This window comes from Vicia villosa, unplaced genomic scaffold (assembly GCF_029867415.1).
Source record: "Vicia villosa cultivar HV-30 ecotype Madison, WI unplaced genomic scaffold, Vvil1.0 ctg.001176F_1_1, whole genome shotgun sequence".
Lineage (NCBI taxonomy): Eukaryota > Viridiplantae > Streptophyta > Magnoliopsida > Fabales > Fabaceae > Vicia > Vicia villosa.
The window spans coordinates 488,013-507,072 of NW_026705517.1; the positions used below are offsets into that span (position 1 = coordinate 488,013).

Genomic DNA, 19,060 nt, shown 5'->3' on the forward strand with positions numbered 1-19,060 from the left:
AATCTATTATTAATCTATATATTTTTATATATGAAAAATGTTATTTATGATCAAAATATTTTTTATTCAAAAATGGAATAGGCCAAAAAAACTATTATTGATCTAAATATTTTTATATAAGAAAATTTGATATTGATCCAAATATTTTTGTAAATGACACCTAAACAAAAATAATATTTGTATATGGAAAAAACCTATTATTTATGAAAAATGATATTTATGATCCAACTATTTTTATTACAAAATGATATACGGGAAAATAATCTACTATTGATCTAAATATTTTTATATATAAAATTTACTATTGATCCAAATATTTTTGTAAATGATACCTAAATAAAAATGAGGTCTGTATACGGGGAAAAAATCTATTATTGATCTAAATATTTTTATATACGAGAAATGGTATTTATGATCAAATATTGTTGATCCAAAAATGGTATAAAGTAAGAAATCTATTATTGATCTAAATACTTTTTTATATGAAAATTTAATATTGATCCAAATATTTTTATAAATGATACTCAAATAAAAATAATATTTGTATTATTATTTACAAAAAAATTTATTTATGATCCAAATATTTTTTATTCAAAAATGGTATATGAGAAAAAATCTATTATTGACATAAATATTTTTATATACCAAATTTACTATTGAACCAAATATTTTTGTAAATGATACCTAAACAAAAATGAAGCCTGTATACGGAAAAAATCTATTATTGACCTAAATATTTTTATATACGAGAAATTGTATTTATGATCAAATATTTTTGATCAAAAAATGGTATACGGTAAAAAATATATTATTGATCTAAATATTTTAATATACGAAAATTTAATATTGATCCAAATATTTTTGTAAATGATACCTAAACAAAAATAATATTTGTATATGGAAAAAAATCTATTATTTACGAAAAATGGTATTTATGACCGAAATATTTTTTATTTAAAAATGGTATATGGGAAAAAATTTATTATTGATCTAAATATTTTAATATACGAAATTTACTATTGATCCAAATATTTTTGTAAATGATACCTAAACAAAAATGAAGTCTGTATACGGAAAAAAAATCTATTATTGATTTAAATATTTTTATATACGAGAAATGGTATTTATGATTAAATATTTTTAATCCAAAAATGGTATACGAGAAAAAATATATTATTGATCTAAATATTTTTATATATGAAATAATCAATTATTTATCAAATTTTTTTTCTTTTTTAACATTTTTATTTAAAATAAATAATGTATCCAAATTCGCGTAATCGAACAGAACCCGTGCGTATGCACGGATTTGTTACTAGTTATAATATATGATCTATACACATTCCAACCACATGATTAACTATATTATATTATATGATCTATACACATACCAAGTACCAACAACATAATTAACTATATTATATTATATGATCTATAACAACATAATTAACTATATTATATGATCTATACACATTCCAACCACATGATTAACTATATTATATTATATGATCTATACACATACCAAGTACCAACAACATAATTAACTATATTATATTATATGTTCTATAACAACATAATTAACTATATTATATTATATGATCTATACACATTCCAACCACATGATTAACTATATTATATTATATGATCTATACACATACCAAGTACCAACAACATAATTAACTATATTATATTATATGATCTATACACATTCCAACCACATGATTAACTATATTATATTATATGATCTATACACATACCAAGTACCAACAACATAATTAACTATATTATATTATATGATCTATACACATACCAAGTACCAACAACATAATTAACTATATTATATTATATGATCTATACACATTCCAACCACATGATTAACTATATTATATTATATGATCTATACACATATCAAGTACCAACAACATAATTAACTATATTATATTATATGATCTATACACATTCTAACAACATAATTAACTATTAATATTATATGATCTATACACATACCAACAATCATAATTAACTATATTATATTGTATGATCTTTATTTCAATAACAATCTATATAATGATATACTCGCACGCACTTATGCTCGTCTGCAGTCCAATGTTTGGTCGCTTTTCGCGGTATTGAGGTGTCTTGAGGAACGCCAGGAAGATCCATATCTTGAGCAACCAAGTCCATGTTATTTTCACTGCCAGGAGCATCCTTGAAGTCAGTAAACGAGTCTCTTGGAATTTCGTTCAAATCTAGCTCCATTATTCTTCTTTTCTTCTGAGAAAGAAAAGAAACAATGCAAAATCAAACCCTAACTTTAAAGAACACAAACTATTGAAAACTGAAAAATTCATGAAAAGTAATTGAAAACTGGAAATTCATAATATGCTTTATCGGTTTAAGAACATAGATCATTAGTAGCTTTAACTCAAGAAGATTAACAAGAATTATAACACCCATCGGTATCTGTGTGGAGTCGTCAGCGGCGGCCATTAGAAGAATGAGAACAAGGATGAGACTAGAAAGCGTAAATCAAGCAAAGAGATGCGGAATAACTCAGAATAAACGTGGGGTGTCATTAGAATAACTCAAGAAGAGAGCGAAACTATGGAAACAAGAGTCTGGGTGGAATAACTGAACCGTGAGAGTGGGTGAGTTTGTGAAATTAACCGAAATACGGTTATATACCGTTATATTGTTATTATTAGTTTCCTGGGCTTTAAAGAAAAGCTTCTCATCATTATTATTATTTGTTATTTTTATTTTGTTTTGTTAATTCGTTTTTGTAATATATATGGGGTTATGCTAATCAGGACTCTAAGCTTCTCATCATTATTATTTGTTATTTGTTATTTTGTTTTGTTAACTCGTTTTTGTAATATATATTGGGTTATGCTAATAAGTACTTTAAGAGTACTTCCTCTAGTCTCAAAGATAAGTCGTAATGCATTTCATTCTTACATTCTTTCTAATTTTATCCCATTTTTTGCTTTAGAAATTATTGTAAATATTTAAAATGTAAAAAATTGTAGGGGGTATTTGAAATAGTGACATTGAATATAATAAATATAGATTTTTTTACTTATATTTAAGACCATAGTTTTTTTTTCTGTTGCTTATATTTGAGACCAGAGGGAGTATTCTTTAAGGATATTAAATAAAGGAAACATTCTTTACAGAAATGAATATTTTAATTTTCAATACATTGAATACAGTATTTTTTAAAAATTTACTATTTTAATTACTTAAAGAGTGTCTCAAGGGCACTGGTTAGCATTTCCCTATATATAAATATAAATTTGTAATGATATATTTGTAAAGGGTCTAATAAGGACGGGAGAATGGTAATCTTCGAGAGGGGCGACACCAATACATCGTTGTCATTAGGAACTCTCTCGTCTTAAGTCTTTCCTACTTACCCAAAGGTCTCTGGTTATCTCCTATCCGCGTAGAAATATCACGCACTCATGTACTTTTTGACAAGTACAGTGGCATCCGTTGTGGGGCCTCAATAAGACTAACCTAAGTCACATCTCATGATAACGACTCTATGCTCATCACCTTGTAACATGACAACTGGGATATCAAGCGAGTCTTGATAGATTCCATGAGTTTTTTTGGGACACTTTCCAGAAACTTCATCTCAATCATATCAACATCAAAGTGTTCTGAGATTGGTTAATAGAATTGTCAGGTGAGCAGCTGCAAGTGAGAGTCGGGTAACCCTAGAGCTGACATGCGATGTGGAAGCAGACTCCGAGACGATTGAATTCATCTACCTCATAGTAAACGCATACAACATCATTTTGGGAAATAGATTTTCTTCACATAAATATTATTATACAAGTACATAATGGTAACTTACAAATAATTGATGAGTTTCATACAAATCATATTAGTTTTCAATATCCTTTCTTTATGTACGCGGAAAATGGGTAACGACCTAATATACTAGATCAGTATACAGATGAAGTTGTGGTTACAAAAAGGAATCGTCTCACAATTAAGGATTGTCTGGTGTGCAAAAATATGATTTGATATGATATATCACTAAACTAACTGCATTACACCAACAACAAAAATTGAACCATTTAAATTATTAATGAATTGAACCATTTATTTGAAACAATATTAACTCAATTTAAAATTAGTTTAAAGCGGGTTTTTCTTAATAATTTTGCTTAATTATATGAATTAGTTTCTAAACCGATTTGATATTATCAATTACTTTAAAATGGTTTTTTTATAAAGAAATATTTTTAAAAATTGATTTCAAAAACCTCCTACCCTATCTCCCTCTCACTCTCTCATATTAATATCATCTGACTTACATGATTGTATATCATTTTCATTGCATTTTATGAGTTTTATACTATTATTATTGCAGTTAATTCTATAAAATTGCATTGAGTTGTAAGAATATGATACAAGATATACAGTCAGTATATGACATATGATATGAATGTATAAATGTGTAAGTGTATTACCACACCTCCGACTATTCTTAAAACTTAGATTAAATATCATTTCTCCTTACTTTTCAAGGAATGTCTTATAATTAAATTCTATGAATAAATGCACCAAGAAATAAATTCTATGAATGAATGCACCAAGAAATGAAAAATGTGACAAATAAACATGGTTACGCTTATTAAATGAGGAGATATTTAAAATATAGTTTTCTTTGTCATGCAAAAAAAAGATAATTTTAAAATAAGCCATTTTCAAACAATTTATGTTGTAAAACTGATTTATAATTACAAATTAGTTATAAACCAGTTTACAAACAAAACTTGATTTTAAACCAATATACTTCTAACCCATTTTAATGTGTTAGTGGTGTTACCTTCTTCATTTGTATGGAGCAAAAAATACATGGATCAAATCAAACTATATTTTAATGGAATGGAAATTTAAGTGTTGTCAGATTTTCAGATATATTTGTGACTTTCACATGTAATCCTAATTTGATTGACACTGCAAGAGAGTTTACCAAACTTAATTTGAAGTCTCAAAATCCAGTTTGATGAATTGATGACAAATTTGATTTAAAAACATGTCCTTGGAAAAGTTTTGCCTTGAAAAACAAATTTGCTTTATAAATACTATCAGCAGACTTTCCAATAATGTCGGCACAGTCAGTGTCCCAAAACACAAAGCGAAATTTTGATTCACCATCAACTACATATATGTCAACTCGATACCTTTCAGAAAAATGCATAGCAAAAAACTATTAGAACATTACAGATATTGAAAGATGGCAAATGAATTAATCTGAGGAACAATTGAAAAATACAACCTTGGTATGGCATGTTCTACATTCTGTCCACATGAACATTTGTATGGATTGTTCACATCAGATGCCTTTAGAGAACATTTAGTACATCCATAATAAAACCAACCATGTTTTGAGACAAAAAACTTTTTAGTTGTTCCAACAGTAACACATAGCATGTCCTAAGATACAATAAGTTAAATATTAATATATGCAACAGTCTAACATAAAATCATCTATATAAAACAATATTGAGCTTACTTTTTGAAATTTTCCATAACCACTTACCTGTTTCACCTTGCAGAGGTCACTCAGAGATATACATTTGGCCTTATGGACGAAACTTTCAACTGGGGTGAATTGAGAGGCACCAGACCAAAGAGACACACCCTTTGAGGACTGCGAAGGCTTTTCAATCTGCTCATTTGCAGGTAACCTGCAACATTGTACCAAAATTAATGTAAAGGATGATAATTTTTAAAGGAACTTATTATACTGTAAGAAGATAACAATTTGTATATACTTTGATAAATACTCAGTTATCTCTGGAATGTCTTCGTTTATAAGCAATTTAGATCCACTCCATCCATTTGAGACTGAAATAGATAAAAATTAAAGTATCAAATTAAATACAGACAGATATCACAGCTTAATAATATGATTTTGTTGATGCACACCTTGTGATTCCTTTATCATTGCATGAGTTAGTACAATTACAATAGCACCACTGTTTTTTTCATCATGGTAGAAATCCAAAAAAATTGTTCCGTAGCTCTCCCATAATGTGCAGTTAACAATGACACCTCTGTATAAACAAATATAAAAAGATCAATATGATAATAATCGTATACTTAAATAGAAGAAATTTGAAATCAGATAAGTTACTTCAAGTCTTTAAGACTCAATGAAACAAATGACTTTTTTCCAGAATTGTTATATTGAAAATTGTTGATTTCCTGAACCACACCAATAATATCTACAAAACAGAGTGAAAGAGTAAGTTAAAATCAACTTCTGTAATAATATAATAAATTGTAGTAGGAAGAAAATAAATGACCTAATATATTTACCTTCAAGTCGGTTCATCTCACAATTGCCTCCAAGAATATCAGTAAAGTCTTTGAAAAAAAATCTTTTGGGAGGAAGGTTCTGAATATCAACTTCCTTCACAGTCGTACCACCAATAAACACAAACTTCTTGTCATGATCACAAAGCTTCCACTGAAAATCATTATCATAAACAGTTCCATTGTTGATTATGCAAGACATGTTTTCACGTATTCGTTCTTTCCATTTCGGTGTATGGTCAGAACGAATCAAAACTTGTATCCTATCACCCTGTTGATGACAAACAACAACAATATCAAAACTGAAAAATATAATAAGCTACGAAACGATTTGAGAGAATACGAAACATTATCGATGCGTCCATTATAACCATCTCCAGATGCTCCTTACCCTTGCTGTTGATAACACTCCATAGATCAACAACTCGAACGGCCAATCTCCAAGTTTCCTTTGAATCGTTAACATCCTTAATGGGGGTAAATTTTCGACTCATATTCTGTTTAGAACCAAAATAGAAGACTAAAAAATATCAGTATTCAGTTAAAGAGATGAAGAACGGAACTGGGGGAAGGAGAAACGAAAAATACCGCTCAAGTGTTGATTGAAAGAGGCAAGGGGAAGGTGGAAGAGTTTATACATGCAAGGTGGAAGAGTTTGTACGAATATATAGCTCTATAGTGGAAAAAAATGAAAGGGTAGGGTTTTATTAATATGAATGTTCCAGTGCAATGAGAGCATGGAACGTAGTGCAGCTTTTTTCATATTCCAATAAAGAAGTTTTGCATTAAATTACTTGTTGGAATGTAATCATGATTAGATGTGTAATTACTCTCAGGGTATGTAAAACCATCTTTAATTGATTGTGATTAGGGTAATTAAGGGAATTTGGTGGTAATTGATTTTTATATATTAAAGTAGATTCAATCAGTAACATTTTTTCAAATTAAATAAGTCTTAAAATATTAAATCATTTTAATTTTGAAAATTTGTTTGATAAATTAGATTTTAATAAAATTTGTGAGATATAGTATTAATTTTTGTCATTATTTTTTTCATCAATACATTTTGTAATTTTTTTTATTATAATTTTGTTTGTTTTAAAGATGATATAAATATATACGTTTATTTTATATGAATGAGATTCAACTCACTTCAAAAAATACATTTTTTATTTTATTTTATTTTATATTTAGCCAGTCTTCATAGTTCATGAGCTTTGAAATAATAGAGCTCTAAATTTACTCTAAATTATAACTTTTAAATTGAATTTAATTTAATAACTAATATTTTGTAATTTATATTTTTACTTATTTAACCGTTCAATTAAATCTAATTTAAATGCTATGATTCGGAACAAATTAAAAAAATTTATTCTTAAAATAAGTTAAACCCTACTCATTTTATATATATCAAGATTTAATTTTTATAATGTAACTCGATAATTTTACCTATGCATTTAATTTATAGATTGAATTAAAGAATTATTCAATGCATCTTATACGACTTATGTTAATTAAAACATCATTTAAATCTCAAAAAATAAAATAAATGAGAAACTTACCAAGTTAGAGTTGTGGATGAAGAAGCTTGATTAGAATGAGTTACTTTGCAACAAATAAAATAGAATAATATAAACGACCTTGAATAAACTTGTTCAAATGAGATTTTGAAATGACTTTGCAGCAAAATAGATGAACTAAGGATTTTTTGTTGAGTTTGAAGCACTTGAAGAAGGAAGAGAGAAAGGTTTGGCACAGACATATGAATAATACACGTCTACAGATTAATCTCCATAAAACTCCTTGAATTTTAAATTAAGTGTTTTTACGGAGATGCATATCCAAATTAACCACATATGCATTCAGAGATGCATCTCTGGATAAAATTTTAGTAAAATAAGGGGTGGCTTATCAATTTGTGTCGAGGAATGTGTAAAGCTTCCCTGACATCATGGTGTACTTTGTTGCATGTTTTTGAATCTTTTTTGCTTCTAACTTGTCCAACGCTAGTTCATCTAAATGTAGAGCCACATGTAAGTATAAAAAATATCAACCTGTAAATTCCTGAAGAACTTATGAACTCAAAGCTCTGTGATTTTGTATGTCATGGCGGAGAATGGAATTGGAACTGGCATATGCTGGTGTATTGGATGCCTGACACATTGGTTCAGAAAATTAAATATTGTTTACCTTCCAGCATAGAGTACGAGAAGAATGAGTTCATCGTGGCAAATACTAGTAATGATGATTATTCTGTCCAAGACATGTATATGGTTCTAGTTAGCCAAGACGAAGACGTAAGGGAGGAAGTTTTGAGGAATGCGTGGAAGCTAAAGGTTCAGGAAAGAGTTAAATGCTTTGTGTGGTTGCTTGTTCATGATAGGTTGCTGACTAATCTTCATAAAAAATAAGAAAGACATGAGAGATGTTGGTTGTAATCTCCGCGGTAATGTGTTCCACCATGCATTAATGATGGATTGCCCTAAAGCCATGAAATTGTGGATGAACAAGGTCTTTGTTAGCATAGCTAATGAATTTTTCATTTTGGAGCTTGCAGACTGGTTATGCTCGAATCTCAATTCGCAAGGGAATGAGAGATGTGATCAGAGTAGTTTTTAGGCGTTAGGGTGTCATAGTTTGTAGATGCGGTGTAACAAGAAGGTTCATGATGAAATGTATTAGAGATCGTCGAATTCAGGTTTCTAAAGATACAACAATAAAAAATAAAGTGGCTTTGGAGAGAGCTAGATCAATCCACATAATAGGTTAGAAACCTCCTCAAAAAAGTTGAGTTAAATTGCAAGGGTGGATTCTCAAAATTTCATATCATTCCATTCAATCAATCCAAACATATGCAAGAAAAATGAGGTATCACCATAAAAAGATTGTTTGTACCCGCGTACACTTAGAACCATGGACATTGAACCGGTATACTTATGAGTTCAAAGTTTTAAGATTTGATCGGGGTTGAACTGATTATATATGAATCAATTTTTTTTGTTATACATAGGAATAATAATATATAAAAATAATTATATTTTTTTAAATAGATAAAAAGTTTATTAACAATTTTTTATATAATTAATGCTTAAGCGTTTTTTTAAATTTTTTTTTTAGTCTTTTATATTTAGATGGATAAACTCAAAACTTTTATTCTAATATGTAATAATAATAATAATAATAATAATAATAATAATAATAATAATAATAATAATAATAATAATAATAATAATAATAATAATAATAATAATAATAATAAAATTCAGCCCAACTCTAAAAATTGTCTAAATTATCGATTTTTTAATTTTTATTGATTTTTGTTTTCCAATTTAAATTTTGGTTCTTCGGTATGCTGATTTCTAAATTCAAATAGGCTAGTTAAAGTTTCGGTTTCCGGTCCAAATGATTGAACTGATTGGTCCGGTCTTGGTCCTGATTTTGATTATCATCCTAAAACTAATTTATTTTATATTATTATTAATTATCATATTATTAAAACATTTTATTTAAAAAAAGAAAAAGACACGTTCAAACTCAGTTATCGTCTCTGTCCCTCAAAGGCTCAAACTAGATTTAGGAGTTCATCGCTGAACTTTTATAGCTGGAATCACTTGTCCCTGAAAATTAGATTTCAGAATCGCTGAATTGCTCAAAACTTAATTTCAATTTCAAATACCTCTTGCTCAAATTACTCTAGTAATTCAGATCGCTCAAATCGGTGAAATCTCTCAAAATCATCGCTCAAATCGGTGAAATCTCTCAAAATCAGTTTGGAATTGCTTCAGCATCAACTCAATTGTTGGAATTGTTCACACCTGAAACTCATAAGGTAACTGATAGATATTTGTTCACACCTGAAACTCATATTCTGTTTCATATGGTTTTTAATTGAGATTTGCTTTCAGATTTGTGTATATGGTTTGAAACACAATAATTGTATCATCTTCTTCTTCACCATCGTTTTGTAATTTAGTTCCTCTGCTCTTGTTGTTATTATTCTTATATTTTTTATAGTCTCACTTGTGAAATCTATGTCAGACAGAGGATACAACTGTGATTTGTGGGCTCAAAGTTGTGCATATTTCCTGACAGCGTGGCTTTGTGAAACATGTGTACGTATTCACAATGATGTCCCATCTGATGCCTTATCTGCACAGCATGGATGGACGATCGCTTCCTTTTCTAATGTTGAGAGGCTTGGTAGAGAAAAATCTATTGAGGCTGATTTGCCCCTTTCAGCTGATGTTGCAGTTATAATGTACACAAGTGGAAGCAGAGGCTTGCCCAAGGTTAGAAGCAGCTTCGAGTGGTGCAGTTTCACAGGATTGACTTTCCAAAACATTAGCCTAGAGTCTAGACGGGATTGTGATGCATTTTTTCTTCTTTTTCACCATCCTTTTTTTCTCTTCATTTAACTGTTTCTTGAATCTCTTTTCTTTTGCACAGGGTGTGATGATGACACATGGAAAGAGCAGCGTTTGTGAAAAACTCTCTTCACAGAAGCCAAATCATCACCAATAGCATGGTTTCCATGATAGATTTGGTTGAATCGAACAAATACAAATTATAGCATATCATGTATCATAGAATAATCAATATCAATAAGAACGGTGTACCTTGTTAGGATTGGAAAGACTGTCGGTTGAGGAGAGGGAATATGAGAGGATTACTACCCTCATTGCCGTTTAGGGTTTTCACTGTATCTTAATCGTTTAATGGGGAAACGCTTAAATAGCTAAACGGCTGAGGGCAGAGACCTCTCATTGGGCTTAACTGAATGGTCCAACCCATCACGGTCCATTCAGGCACAAAGCCCAATCAAACAATCCATCAAGAATTAGTGTTTAATAATATTTCACCTTAATATAATTAATTAATTATTTCAATCCATATTTGATTAATTAAATAATTAATCTAACAATCTCCCACTTGGATGACAATAATTAATTATTAAAAATATTGATTCTAATATTAGAATACCAATAAGGTTCAAAACACTAATCAATCCAAAAAGGAGTAAATATCAACGCTGTAGAAATTGTATCCGATAGGGAAGACAAATCATACAAGTTAAAACTCACAACTTAAATCAACAACGATGAATTTAGAGTAACATATTTAAGTTAAAAGTAATATGTTATAAACAATGGCTCAAGCATATGAAAATGCTATTAATAAACTCCCACTATCCCAAAATATCATAAGACTTACTCATGTGTATAAGTCTTGGGAAGTGATTATACTAATGAGTTTTAAATTATAGGTCATAGAATATCCACATAGGTCTATCGAATAGTAATTACATATAGAAATATCCTATTACAAGAGTAATTACATTTAAGCATAAGTACCTTCATAATACAATATCATACTCGATAGGAGTATGAATATTTACTTGTACTTTCATATTAAGACCTGACAAGAGTGGACTATTGAAGATAGAATTACACAATATTATTGCATGCTAAGGAATTATTGTGTCTTTTCAATATCGACCCAAACATCTAATTATGATGTTTCTTAAGATTAAGAGAATAATATATATCTCATTATACTAGAATAAGACTTAGAGTCATTGTACATTTTGAAGTCTTTTTAGAATATGTCATATTTTATATTGTATAGAAGAATATATGACAATATGAGAATAATAATCTATTCCTTTTTCTTTTAGATTATATTATTTTGTGTACACATGCACTCCCACTTATCCAAAATAAAACAATGGATATACATTTATCAGAGCCCACTAATATTAAATACTCTGATTATTCAATGGGATACTAATTTTATTTTTAGTGCAAAACTATACAGAGAAGTGGTTGTATAATATATCATCACTAGAGTTTTACAAACTCAACCACATATTTTGCACATAAACAGAATATATCATTATAAATATAATTTCACATGAAACAATATGATGGTCATATAAAAGGTTTTCCATCATTTGAGTGACATCAAATCCATATAATTTTAAATATAGGATTATATACAACATCTTAATAATTCACTCAAAACTCAAATGCTACAAATATAACTACACACATTTTAGAAACATATTATGTTATACGCAGCGGAAAGGATATGAGACTTTAATTCAATTAATATTGAGGATATAACACAAGTAGTCATGAATTTCCATCAATAACATATGACTACATTATCCTCAATATAAGTCTCCATAAAATAATATTATATTATAAAAATAATATTTATTTCTCATTTATATACAACTGACATGTTAAATTCTCCCACTTGATAGAGAAAAATAGTTGAATTATTAATCCAAGGAGTTTAAAATATTTATACTAATACTTGACTATTTTCTCTATCACACACTAATCATGTCAAGTAATGTCACACCGATAGGGTATGTCCATCACTTACATAATATAAAGAGAATTGAAATATATTTTAATAAAAAAAATTAACAATAAATTATTTAATTTCATAAAGTATTACATGTCTTTAAAATAATTTCTTATTTATTAAATAATAATTTTAAAAATATTAAATAAGAAATATAACAATGTATAAATATTACGCCACCAAAAAATTCTAATACCGATAGGGTACTCGAATCATAATTTACGTAATCACAAGTACATTGAACAAAACAAATTATATTAATAGTAACAAACCCCGATAGGGTATAACTATTATAAATATTTATTATAATTAAAATTAAAATAATTTTAATTATTTTACTAAACAAAATTTGTACAATTGTATTCACGATAGGTGAGTTACAATCATGCAAATTAAGATTGATTATATTTTATTCAAAATAGAACATTTTATATAATTGTATCCACAATAGGTGAAATTACAATTATATAAATTAATAGTGATTATTTAATTTTTCAAAATAAAACTCTCAAAATAATAAGATTTCTAATATACTCATAAAACAATTTTTTTTTTTTTTTATAAATGCACTTTTTATATTTTTCAAAAGGAGTATATTATATTAGAAACAGTTTTTCCTTATATGCAATTATATATAATTAGTCATAGGAGATTGAAAATAAATTATGACTAACCTTCAAGAGCATCACATTCATCTTTGCAAATAGAGTCCATGAGCAGAAATTACTTTTAGAATTCACAATAACATCTCAAATAGCTCATAAATCAATCATAATTTATTATATCAAATTATAAAATGATATTTTAATTTGATATAAATATACAATATGAAGAATAATAATTTTAAAAGTGAGCATAAATTTATAAAATTGAGATTATTTTATTTGATATTGTGTATAATTCTAAAATATTTTAACATCAACATTTAAAGCTAATACAGAAGATCCAATTTCATAATAATACACAATTGAAAAATTAATTATTAGCCAAAAAGTTAGGTAGAAAAATAACCACCAAAGGTTAACTAGAGTGAAAATAAATTCATGGCATTGCACAGTCAGCAATTTTGGAATAACCGAATACTTAACTTGGTATGCTAAGAGTAATAAATAACTAGTATATTGCAAAATATTATTAATATTAAGACTAGAAATATTGTCACTAAAAATCACAGAGAAAATAGCTACCAAGAGAGAGAATAGTTTGTGCACATTTATTGTGTTTAATTTGCTACTTAATAGCAAATTTGGTCAAGATGACCTACACAACGATACAATTATTCTCAATATTAGGATATCATTTTTTTCTTAAAGTTCATCAAGCCTATTCACGAAAATCCCAAGTTAAAATTAAGGGTAATCTCATAATTAAAATCAAAATTAAAATGGATATCCCATGATTCACTCAACAATTTTGAAGTAGTATTTCAAACCAATAAAGTTAGAAAATCCAAAATAAAATAAAATCATATTATTTTATTAGCAGTAAAACCCACGTTCATGATTAAATGGTTTTAAGTATATTCACCTTTTCATAAAATTTGTGAAAATTACCATGAAATCTTAGGTTTGAATTAATTCATAGAGTGTCGACTAGACCAATAAACTTTTATGATAAATTAATTTCGTAAATACACAAACATTTCAAAATAGCCCTAATATGTATCAAAAAGCTCTGATTTGATTTCAAGTGAACCATTGCGTAGCATATATAAAAAGTTGTTATTACAGCCGCAACACGAATTTTTCACAATTGAACCAAACAATTATGCACCGTCAAAATTACAAGTATAAAATATTAATTTTCATGTGTATAATCCAATTGAATCTCAGCGTGTATACAACAAGGCACATGCCCACCACTAAATTGATAGAATTCTCACACGGGTATGTTAATACATCATATTATGAAAAATTAACAGAATAATTAATTTAACAGAATAGTTGCGGATGAGAGAGATGCTTATATCGTGACGGCAAGGGAAAACATAAAATAAAAAACCAAAACGGTGAACACGTGAAGCATTCAATTTAATTGATAAATAGCTGATGAGATCCGTAGCAATATGAGAGATAATTTAATCCGTATATAATCTCAAACTAGAAAAATTAGTAGTAATAACATTTTACAAACAACAAGGTTTTGATTCAAACGATAGCTATAAAATATAACTCAACCATGCTCTGATACCAATTGATAGATTTGGTTGAATCGAACAGATACAAATTATAGCATATCATGTATCATAGAATAATCAATATCAATAAGAACGGTGTACCTTGTTAGGATTGGAAAGACTGTCGGTTGAGGAGAGGGAATATGAGAGGATTACTACCCTCATTGCCGTTTAGGGTTTTCACTGTATCTTAATCGTTTAATGGGGAAACGCTTAAATAGCTAAACGGCTGAGGGCAGAGACCTCTCATTGGGCTTAACTGAATGGTCCAACCCATCACGGTCCATTCAGGCACAAAGCCCAATCAAACAATCCATCAAGAATTAGTGTTTAATAATATTTCACCTTAATATAATTAATTAATTATTTCAATCCATATTTGATTAATTAAATAATTAATCTAACAATCTCCCACTTGGATGACAATAATTAATTATTAAAAATATTGATTCTAATATTAGAATACCAATAAGGTTCAAAACACTAATCAATCCAAAAAGGAGTAAATATCAACGCTGTAGAAATTGTATCCGATAGGGAAGACAAATCATACAAGTTAAAACTCACAACTTAAATCAACAACGATGAATTTAGAGTAACATATTTAAGTTAAAAGTAATATGTTATAAACAATGGCTCAAGCATATGAAAATGCTATTAATAAACTCCCACTATCCCAAAATATCATAAGACTTACTCATGTGTATAAGTCTTGGGAAGTGATTATACTAATGAGTTTTAAATTATAGGTCATAGAATATCCACATAGGTCTATCGAATAGTAATTACATATAGAAATATCCTATTACAAGAGTAATTACATTTAAGCATAAGTACCTTCATAATACAATATCATACTCGATAGGAGTATGAATATTTACTTGTACTTTCATATTAAGACCTGACAAGAGTGGACTATTGAAGATAGAATTACACAATATTATTGCATGCTAAGGAATTATTGTGTCTTTTCAATATCGACCCAAACATCTAATTATGATGTTTCTTAAGATTAAGAGAATAATATATATCTCATTATACTAGAATAAGACTTAGAGTTATTGTACATTTTGAAGTCTTTTTAGAATATGTCATATTTTATATTGTATAGAAGAATATATGACAATATGAGAATAATAATCTATTCCTTTTTCTTTTAGATTATATTATTTTGTGTACACATGCACTCCCATTCTCGGTTCCTTCAATCACTGTCTTTCCACCCTCGAAACTGCAATGCGTCCCACTCGGGTACTCTCTCTCCATCAATAGCAGAAGAATACGCGAACTTCATGATATCAAAGAAATGCAGGTGTGTGCTATTTTTTTAGCTTAGGATTGTAATTTGTAATAGCGAGGTGTGTTAATCGAGTATTGCTATTATATTCTTAATTACTATTTAAAACGGAAATAATGCGGTAGTAAGATTATGCATTTGGTTTGACTTGGATGAAGTGTTTATTAGGGCTTCTTTGTTGTGTAATGTTTGATTTGTTATGTGATAGATAAAAACGCATTCGATTTGAAGTGCACGTGATAATATTGACGAGACTTAAAAAGTCGCGGAGGTGATTTTGACACAATTTGATCATGCAAGCAGGGTATGTCTCTGTTTTTGCTTCATTTTCAATTTATTTCATGTTCCTGCAACAGGTGGTTAAGTTTATGTTCCAAATTTGATTGCTATTTTATTTTTGTCTTAAAATTCCATAACAATTTGAAGTTCTGACCGAGATATTCGTAACAATGGACCAATATTTGTTCCAATCAACCAGAGTTCAAACTCGGGTGCCTCCGGTCAATTCGACCTTGATTGAAACACTTTAATCACCTAAGTCTAACTACTTGATGAAATAGCTAGTCGCTTAAAGATTAGACATCGACTTTCCCATACTTTTAACATCTGGCTCCTATTCAAATTGCTAGAAAAATCAAAGAAACAGAAAAATAAATGTTGACTCATTGTAGTTTATAGGTTTTGAAATACTACATTTTTTTGTAGTTCTTCTATATGCTGCTCTAGTACATGTCACAATTGTCTACTAAGTTTAATTTGTTTGTTAACATTAAAATGAAAAAGGTTTATCATTTAATGTAAGGAAGGTGCTTGTTGAAAAAATTGGCACCATTGTTTTCTGTATTGATGACCCATCCACATTCCAGGACCTATTGTACTAAATTTTGTTCTTAGGTTTAGTTTCAATGTTCACACTAATGTTTTTACCATATTTGTAATGCTATCTTCAAATCGCATCTATAATTGAAATCTTATATCATATTGGCTTTTTAATTATGTAATGGTAAAAATGCATGAAGTGGGCAGTTGGCAATAGATAGTGCAGAGTCAAAAAACGTGGCAGTCAGACGTGGAGAGAGAAAAAGAGAATTAAGTAAAAGGCTGAAAGGATACGTGCAAGGATGAGGCTATATAAGGAATAATGAATTAATGAGATGGGATATGTATGATGTCCAATGCTATTTTCTCTCTCATTGCAGTTACCAATTTCCCTTCTTAATTTCTTTCTTTTTTCTGTATTGCAAAACCTTGTTATTTTCCAATTCACATTCCAGTGTTGCAGAAGAAATTGACATTCCTTATTACTATATACCATTCTTTCCTTATATTCTGTGTTTATCATAACAACGGGTGCTTTCATTATTGAAGGTAACAGATCAAACTACTCTCTTCTGATATATATATATATATTGACTTGCAAAGGATTTGTTGCAAAAGTGAAAAATTAGGTTACAAAGAGATGGTCTTTATATAGAGACCGGGGAAACATAAATAGACATAACATTTAATGATTAACTATTTCCTATGAAAGTTTGTCTGCCCTAGAGAATCTGTCTTTTGGCTTTCCAAGACTGCATTTAAATTTATCCAACAAAACTCCCCCATAAATTAAATGCTCCTTCGGTCAATTAATCCCAGCATTATCTTGCCTCTGTCGAATATCTCCTTCGACAATGGTTTTGTGAAAATATCTGCAGCTTGATCCTTGCTTGCCACATGCTTCAGTTCGACGCTTCCATTTTTCACATGTTCTCGAATGAAATGAAAACGTACGTCGATGTGTTTACTTCTTTCATGATTCACTGGATCTTCGCCAGTTCGATTGCTGATTTGTTGTCGACTTGTACTATGGTTGCATTTTCCTGCTTCTGCTCTAACTCACATAACAATCTTCTAAGCCATATAGCATGGCATACACACCATGATGCAGCCACGTATTCTGCTTCGCATGTTGACAGTGTTACAATTGGTTGCTTCCTTGAGAGCCATGTGAAAGCAGTGTTTCCCATAAAGAATACATATCCTGATGTGCTTTTTCGATCGTCTATATCTCCACACCAATCGCTGTCGGAGTAACCTGTTAGCTTGTAATCTTCTGCTTTTGAATAAAACATTCCAAGTGACACAGTTCCTTGGATATATAGAAGAATTCTCTTCAAAGCTTTCCAGTGTGAGTGAACTGGTTCTTCCATAAATCGACTCAAGATTCCGACACTTAGAGAAAGATCTGGTCTAGTACATGTGAGATATCGAAGACTTCCGACCAAGCTTCGAAATTTGTTTTCTTCGACACGTTCCCCCCATCAAATTTTGAAAGCTTGGCTCCTGGCTCCATTGGTGTCGAGATTGGATTGCAACCTTCCATTTTGAACCTCTTCAGAATGTCCTTTGCATATTTTTCTTGTGAGACAAAAATTCCAGTTACTTCTTGTCGAACTTCCAGACCAAGAAAGAAGCTCATTCGACCTAAGTTCGTCATTTCAAATTCTCGTGTCATTCGACCTTTGAATTCTTCGATCATTTGATCACTGTTGCCCAGGAAAATCAAGTCGTGGACATAGAGTGCAACGAGCAGTATATCTCCTTTATACTTCTTTACATATAGGGCATGTTCATAAGGACATTGTTGGAAACCATTCTTTTTGAAGTAAGTATCAATACGTGTATTCCATGCACGAGGTGCCTGCTTTAATCCATAAAGTGCTTTCTTGAGTCTTAGCACTTTTCCTTCGCTTCCGTCTTTCATGTATCCTGGTGGTTGTTCGACATAGACTTCTTCTTCGAGCACACCATTCAAAAATGCTGATTTGACATCCATTTGAAATATTGGCCATTTGAGCTGAGCAGCTTGAGAAATCAGCAGTCGAATTGTCTCC

At 29.3% G+C, this 19,060-nt stretch overlaps 2 protein-coding genes and 1 long non-coding RNA gene across 3 annotated transcripts; 1 reads left to right on the forward strand and 2 right to left on the reverse strand.

Annotated features, from left to right (window-relative positions):
• Positions 1 to 5,008: 5,008 nt before the first annotated feature.
• Positions 5,009 to 6,833, reverse strand: LOC131633765 (replication protein A 70 kDa DNA-binding subunit C-like). Its single transcript, XM_058904455.1, has 8 exons — positions 6,711 to 6,833; positions 6,343 to 6,610; positions 6,158 to 6,248; positions 5,950 to 6,077; positions 5,796 to 5,868; positions 5,561 to 5,708; positions 5,297 to 5,454; positions 5,009 to 5,201 (listed from the first exon to the last, which is right to left on the reverse strand). Exons 1-8 carry the CDS (start codon positions 6,831 to 6,833, stop codon positions 5,009 to 5,011), a joined length of 1,182 nt encoding a protein of 393 aa, XP_058760438.1.
• A 3,011-nt stretch (positions 6,834 to 9,844) lies between these two features.
• LOC131633775 (uncharacterized) lies at positions 9,845 to 11,208 on the forward strand. The gene is made up of 3 exons (XR_009293395.1): positions 9,845 to 10,168; positions 10,378 to 10,628; positions 10,786 to 11,208. It is a non-coding gene; the product is annotated as an uncharacterized LOC131633775 (long non-coding RNA).
• A 6,775-nt stretch (positions 11,209 to 17,983) lies between these two features.
• LOC131633766 (secreted RxLR effector protein 161-like) lies at positions 17,984 to 18,376 on the reverse strand. The gene has a single exon (XM_058904456.1). It carries the CDS (start codon positions 18,374 to 18,376, stop codon positions 17,984 to 17,986), a length of 393 nt encoding a protein of 130 aa, XP_058760439.1.
• Positions 18,377 to 19,060: the final 684 nt, after the last annotated feature.

What these genes read in the sequence shown, in the direction of transcription:
- LOC131633765 (XM_058904455.1), bottom strand. Translation starts at nt 6,833, where the DNA reads ATGAGTCGAAAATTTACCCCCATTAAGGATGTTAACGATTCAAAGGAA. An exon ending in GTAAGGAGCATCTGGAGATG is followed by an intron (nt 6,611 to 6,710) that starts GTTATAATGGAC and finishes TGTCATCAACAG; the next exon opens with GGTGATAGGATACAAGTTTT. An exon ending in ACCTCTGCAAGGTGAAACAG is followed by an intron (nt 5,455 to 5,560) that starts GTAAGTGGTTAT and finishes ATTGTATCTTAG; the next exon opens with GACATGCTATGTGTTACTGT.
- LOC131633766 (XM_058904456.1), bottom strand. Translation starts at nt 18,376, where the DNA reads ATGGAAGAACCAGTTCACTCACACTGGAAAGCTTTGAAGAGAATTCTT.